This window comes from Limulus polyphemus, unplaced genomic scaffold, assembly GCF_000517525.1.
Source record: "Limulus polyphemus unplaced genomic scaffold, Limulus_polyphemus-2.1.2 Scaffold1451, whole genome shotgun sequence".
Lineage (NCBI taxonomy): Eukaryota > Metazoa > Arthropoda > Merostomata > Xiphosura > Limulidae > Limulus > Limulus polyphemus.
In genome coordinates, this window is record NW_013667061.1 from 13,589 (window position 1) to 20,654 (window position 7,066).

At 36.4% G+C, this 7,066-nt stretch overlaps 1 protein-coding gene across 6 annotated transcripts in view; it reads left to right on the top strand.

The window, feature by feature from the left end:
- The window catches only part of LOC106463639 (E3 ubiquitin-protein ligase RNF13-like), a 51,903-nt gene that overhangs the window by 11,148 nt on the left and 33,689 nt on the right, over positions 1-7,066 (top strand). For all 6 annotated transcript variants that reach the window (XM_022391181.1, XM_013923688.2, XM_013923690.2 and 3 more), the window contains exon 2: positions 237-410. In XM_022391181.1, coding sequence (XP_022246889.1) covers positions 300-410 — 111 coding nt within the window. In that variant the 5' untranslated portion in view covers positions 237-299. The remainder of the gene's footprint in view (positions 1-236; positions 411-7,066) is intronic.

Below are 7,066 nucleotides of genomic sequence, written 5' to 3' on the forward strand. Positions count from 1 at the left end.
ATCACAATTCACACAACATTCAGCCTTGATAATGGATGTAGAACGCATTCGAAACGCGTCAGCCAACTCATCACTAGTTTGTAATATGTGTATAAGTATTTTTTCTAATCCTAGTAAAGGATTTATTTTTTCTTATATAACATATATATATTTCCAGTTCACACAGAAATAGAGTTTATGGTGTTTTAATATCTTGTATTTTTACTCCTAGTAAATGATATGATTTATTTTTTCAGTTCATACACGAATAACAAACCTAGGTATTTGAATGTCTACCACATATTGGCTACTATGAAAGAATGTTCCCGCATTGCAAGATGCCTTCTCGTGTGACAGTCTTCTACATTTACATTGTTGTTAGTCTTGTAACTTTGTTACATAGTACATTAGTAGCTGCGGAGATTGATGTGGTAAGTTATATTATTTCTATTTTTACATACGTTTTTATGATCTGAGATGTTGGCATGGTAAAATGATATAGATTTTGAATTATATCATATAATTGATTGTTTTAGAAATTTTAGTTGATTTCAAAGTGTTGTATCTGAAATAATGTTGTTGCAACATTGTGTAGAACTCAAGAAAGTAATATAATTCCTATTATGTTGCTCAAAACCAAGGATAATCACAATGTGTAGCATAGCCAGAGCTGGGCAATAAAAGTTAATCACTATAATCGATTATGTGTGAACAGTAATTACATTGATGAGTATCATGTAAGATAGTAAATCAATTAGTATTCTAATTAAATCAATTAATGTCATGAAAGTAATCAACAAATTGAAATTAGTGTTTCTGATTATTCAAACTATCCAATATTTGAAATATTGTCATTATGATTTTTTTATTATTATTTCTGAAGCGGTCTTACTTCTCCTCATCCAAAGCTATCTCAATCCTGGACTGCCCTTTAAATTTTTTGCTAATAGTGCACCAGTCTTTCATACCCCATCAGTTTCACACCATTTCAGAACATGTGCTGATCATGTAACTACCCTCCAATAATCATACAGCACCATCTATACTAGCACAGTTAGCTTCCTCTGCTATTCTAGAACAATCCTCATTTTCTCGATTGGCATTCTAATGTGTATATGTGTGTTTAAACTCGCTCTCCATGTGACCACAAAATTTTAATTGTACTGGATTACAAAATTGTATCAGTTTTGACTTCTTGTGTTTGATTTCCATTGTTTCTACTCATTTGTTTTAGAAATATTTCCGTTTTCCGAATTATGATTTGTTCATAGGAATTCAAGATTTATTATGGTGGATGTGGAAGTTCTCGTGACAGTCAACAATGGTTCTGACTCGAGTCCCCAGGTCTCAGGGTTGATGATGTTGGCTGGGGAAATACAAGCTTTAGTTCATGAGGAGTTCATGTTTTACGTTTGGCTGATGATTTCTTCCTTTCACATTACGATTTTTTGTGAGGAAGGATATAACGACTGAGAGAACATTTCTTTCTACTGCACTTTCCACCTGTTACTGTGCCTCCGTGTAATCTCCTGGGTTAGGTATTGTTCTTTTTCCAATGAGATCTGTGTTAAGTTTTTCACTGTAAATTCCTCACTCCCAGTAGGTATACCCATGTTTATCGAGTTTATGTGAGCTTGTGTGGATTCACCTATTTCCTCAATCTATAATTTAGGTCTTTCATGACTTCTCTGCTCAGTATTTGGTAAATTAGATTTTTATAATTCATTTATCATCTAATTTACTTTAGTTTAAATTTGCATTTAGCATTTGATTATTACTTTGTTTTTGTCTAATTTTCGGTGTATGTATGGGTTTTGCATGATAGTTACTATTTGGGTAATTGTAATTTCAGACAATTTTGTGGGTGTGTTGGTTCAATATTTATACTTTCTTTCACTGTTTGTGTTAGTTTGTAAGTTCCTTTTTCTTTACTACTAGTCACATCTCATTGAAGATTAGATTTGAATCAAATTTTGTTACTGTTAACTGGGTGTCTTTTCATTCTCATGTTCTTGAGGGTAGATTTTTCATTTGTTTTCTTTGTCTTATAAGTTTGATATTTACATGTCTTTTATCTTTTAAGTTCCTTTAGTGGTTTTGTACTCTGGGTGCTGCTTATTGTGTTATGTTTTAGGTAAAATTTCATAGTTATGCACGTTCATTATTTTTATTTACATTTTAGACTACAAGTTTATAGGTTTTGTTAGTTCATTAGTAATGAGGACTTTCTATAAGCACGCTTAGTTTATGTGTCTTTTTGGCTACACTTCATGACAGTGCCATGGTTTCTATGGGTTCTGTCTGAAGGTTTCTGCCTTAAGTTCTGCCCTCCCCCCCCCTATCCACTTTCCAGAACTTCTTTCCTCCTCCTAGGGATTCTACCTCTTCCAGTTGTCTTGCCTAGTCTTTTTCAATACCTACTACACAAAGGAGCTGTGGAATAGGTGGTACCCACTCAACCCTGGGTTTTACTCCCATCTAATTGTTGTCTGTTGAAAGATATAGATTGGAGACCCGTCATAGACCTGTCTCATTTGTACTCTTATCTGGGTCCACCTCATTTCTCCATGGAATCCTACCTCTCACTTTGGGTGGTTTTTTTTTCTCGGTACTCTGGATGACCAAATCGTCGTGATGGATATCTATCTTCATACTCCAACTGCTCCAGTGTCACATCATTTTCTTTAGTTTGTCCATGAGGGTTGTTTTCCAGTTTTTGACACTGCCATTCAGTCCTTCTTCAGCTTTGTGTGTTTTGTCGAGCTGTACTTCGGACTCTCTTTTCCTGGACGACTGGCTCCTGCTTGCCTCTTCCCATACCCTGTTGGTAGATCATGCCTGCTTACTTCTTCAGGAAGCTAATTGTATAAGGTTTTCTGATCCAGTTGGAGAAATTAATTTTTAACCCCACTCAATATCTTACTCCATTAGGAGTTTTCCTTCAGCTCCCATTTTCGTCAAGCCCAGCCTTCTCTACTTCAGTTCAGGGATATAGAATGGGAAATTTCAGTGGCACTACACATTTCTTTTCTCACTGCACAAGGGTTCTCTCTCTTTTGGGGATCAGGTCTTTCTTGGCAGCTCTCATTCCCTTAAGTCAAGCTTGTGTGTTCCCTTCTATGAAACTTCTCCCACAATCCCTAGAACCATCCCATTACCCTTCCCCCTAGGATCAGGGCTGACCTTCCTTGGTGGCTTGATGGAGAACTGACCACTGTGGGTGTTCCCATTCATCCTCTGTGTCTGGAGTCTCATCTGTTTATCGATGCTTTCTTGGTGGGTTGGGGGCATTCCTTGAAACCCAAGAGATTTTCGGTTGATGGTCCATCAAGGAGGCTACTTTCCGTTTTCAACATCCTGGAACTTTTGGCAGTTGGTTGGGGCTCTGTATCATTTCATTCTGCTCCTGAGGAGGTGGGTGGTTATGGTTCATTCTGAATATTTCACTGTTGTTAGCACAAATCGAGATCTCTGTGTTTTCAGACTCTTCTTCACCTGGCCTACGACCTTGACATGTCATGTTCCTGGCATTATGAATCTTGTGACTGATCGCTTATCTTGACCCAACCAGGTTCTCCTCATGGAGTGTTTCTTTCTTCCACAGGCATTTCAGTGGGTGTGTTCAGTCAGGATTGGAGAAGTCTTCACCCATATCCCTACCCTCAGATCAGCCTCCTCTCCAGTGTCTTTTCTCTTATCCAGACCATTCCTTGTCATGTCCTGCTTCTTGCTCTGTATTGGCCGACTCAGATGTGGTTCCCTCTGCTCTGGCCCTTTCTCGAGCACCATCCCTTACCCTTACATCTGTCCCAGCCTCTTCTCTGACAGTCGTGATCTGACATAGTTCATTCCAACATTACCAGACTCCATCCTCACTCATGGTTTTGTCCAGTCCCTTGCCTCAGCTCAGGGACTCACCTCTCTTGTAGTCTCTTTCTTGTTCAATTCAACTTTCCATTTTGTCTGTATACCAAAGGCAGTGGTCAACCTTCAGACCTCGGTCTGTTTGCTGTGGCTTCCACCCCTCCTTTCCTTCAGTACCTCATTCTGACTTGTCCATGAAAGGTTGCTGTCTGCACAATGTTTCTTTGCATCCAATTTGTCACCTAACTATGACTTTAGCTACTTACCTTCACTGGCCTTTGGAGGTAATTGTTCGACGCCCATTATCTGCACAACCTGGCTGTGTCATCGTCGGGCAGGTATCATCTTCCTCCTGTGGCGATTCTACAAACATCTGTTTGCCTTTGTCTGGGGCAAGTCAACATATTACTATTTCTATATATTTTTAGTTGATACATATCATATTTCTGGATCCCAACTGGTGTTGGGTGCTGCCTCCTAAGGTATGCTTCATATTATATTTGCATTATTTATAATTAATTTGATATTTCTCACTGTTTCTGTAAGACCACTAGCAGTTTCTCTGGTGGTACATGTATCTATATTTTTTTGACTACCAGTTACTAGTTTCATTTATAAAAGACCATCACTCATGGACCTCATGAGTAAAGCAGGTGGGAATTTCTGCCCATCCCTACTGATCGTGATTCCTACAATTCATATTCCTATGTATCCAAGGCACTAGATGGTTTTTTGCCTAGGAGGACCACACTTGTTGATCACAATATATTGTACAAGGCATTTCCACTGGAAGTTTTACCCAGATTGACTGCACTTGACATACTTTGATGTAACTTAAGACACTACTCTGGGCACATATGGGCTCGTTGTTGTTCCACACTAGACTTTCCATGTTTGTCAATGCTGTGCTGTTTCAAGGCAGGGTTATACATCACTTTTCCACTGAATCAGTGCTGTACATCTCTTTCCTCAATGCATTGGTGCCTGCCAATTGAGTTCCACCCTCTTTTTGTTCCAGTGTTAAATAATGGGCAAAAATCATACCTGTTCCAGAATTAGTGCTATAGCTGTGCTAATATAGATGGTGCAGTATGCTAAATAAAAACATTTAGCATCCAGAGTTTTCATAAAAAAAAGGAGGAAGAGGTGCTTTTGTTTTAAATGACCTTTTTTTAAAGAAAGTTTGCACCCTTTTTTTTCATGATTATTGCTTGTTTTCAAAAGGTCCATGTCAAACAGAAGTTATCTTTGTTTAATTTTTTTAAGAAAAAAGGAAAAATGAATCAATTGTGTTCACCTCATATTTTTTGAGAAGTCTTCTTTGTTCCATTGTATGATTGAAAAATTATAATTCAAAAAAGAAAAAAATTTGCCCCAAAAAAGTGGTTGGAAGTGGCTACAAAAAAGGAAGCGGGAAGGAACGCTAGACATGTATTTTTTTTTACTTAGCCTAATAAATTAGTTTGAATAAGCGTTTTCAGTTATTACTATTTATCAATTATTACATTTATCCAAGTAATTGAAATTGCAATTAGATTTGTTTGTTGTTAAGCACAAAGCTACACAGTGGGCTATCTGAGCTCTGTCCACTGCAGGTATTAAAATTTGAGTTTTAGCATTATTTATTTAAGAGTTATTTCTGGTTTTTTACCCGTTTTGTGAGAATAGTGGATTGTTTATGTTTTTGTCATTTTGTGAGAATAATCAGTTAGTTGAACATACTTGATTAATGAGCCCAGCAATTAATCAGTTAACAAATTTCATTAATCACCCAGCTCTTAATTATAGCTATGACGTGACAAAAACTGTTATCATTAAGGTATGGTTGTACTTATTAGTAGGAATTGTGATGTAACAAAATGACGACCATAAAACTTGTCCTTTTAAAACCACCTTTAAAATGTCTGAATATTAACAATGACTGTTTCACAGTATTGGCTGAACAAAAATAAAGATTTATAAAGCTGCCCAAATTGCTATATAGTAAGTAAGTGACTTCCAGACAAGCGTACAGAACTCTTCTGTTTGTGGTCCTAATCACTCGTTTCTTGTACTGGAAAGGATACTAGTAACTTTGTATATATATAAAACAGATCATATGCTGCTTTGGGCCTATAATTAGATTTGAGGGTAGGTTGGTAGAGATCCCGATGAGTAATAAAATCAAATCAGGTATGCATGTGTCCCACATTTGGTATTTATGGTGTACAAAAATATACCTAATAAAAAAGAAACAAGTATAATACATTTTAATAGAGACAAGTAGGGATCAATATATACATAACCTAGCTAGCTATAGTAACATAGAAAGTTATTATGCTACAAAAATATTGAAACAAGAAAGTTAAAACTACAAAAACTGATTTACTTAGAATTTAAAACATTTTATCCCTACTTTAACTCAGACTAACATATTTACAGTGATTTGCCAAAGAAGGGATTTTAAATTTTAAGTAACTCGATTTTTGTAGTTTTGACTTCCTTGTTTCAATACTTTTTGTAGCATTAAAACTTTCTATATTACTACAGCTAGCTAGGTTACGTATATATTTATTCCTACTTATCTATGTACAAATTTCAAATTTGTTTATTTTACATGTTATAAAATGATGTTGGGCATCTTGTGACAAGTCATGTGAACTAACAGATATGGGATTGCTCATTTAGCTTACAGTTGTATGTATTTATAGTTTTTAAAATACCACTTCAATATGATGTATAGTTACCAAACATAGCAGCCTGACATGAATGTTGTGTGTTTAAAATCAGTGTCAACAATGTCTTGAGTTATCTTTAACCACTTCTCTGAAAGAAGTGTTTTTTGGTATCTAGTACCTATACTTGAAGGTTTGCAGTGCTTCCCCCAAGACCAGTTTGTACATGCTGGCTGGGATTGAAGTCTGGTAAGCATTAAGGCTACTCCATTTGGTCAATCTTTTCAGCATGGAGAGTGTCAATTAGTTTAGCATAGTAGGGGGGGGGGGAGTTTTATTATCCACTAAACTGAAGTTGAGGCTAGCTGCTCCAGCATGTTTTAGCTCAAAGGCTTATAGGATGTGGTATCTGTAATTCCTGTAGTAATTATATCATTCCATAAGATGTAGAAAGTCTGTCAGTGCTCCTTCCTATACTAGCATAACTATACATACCATGTCTCTGTATAAAAATGGGATATATCTGGTTCCAGATTCTCTCCAAGTTACTTTAAACCTGGAATATGATA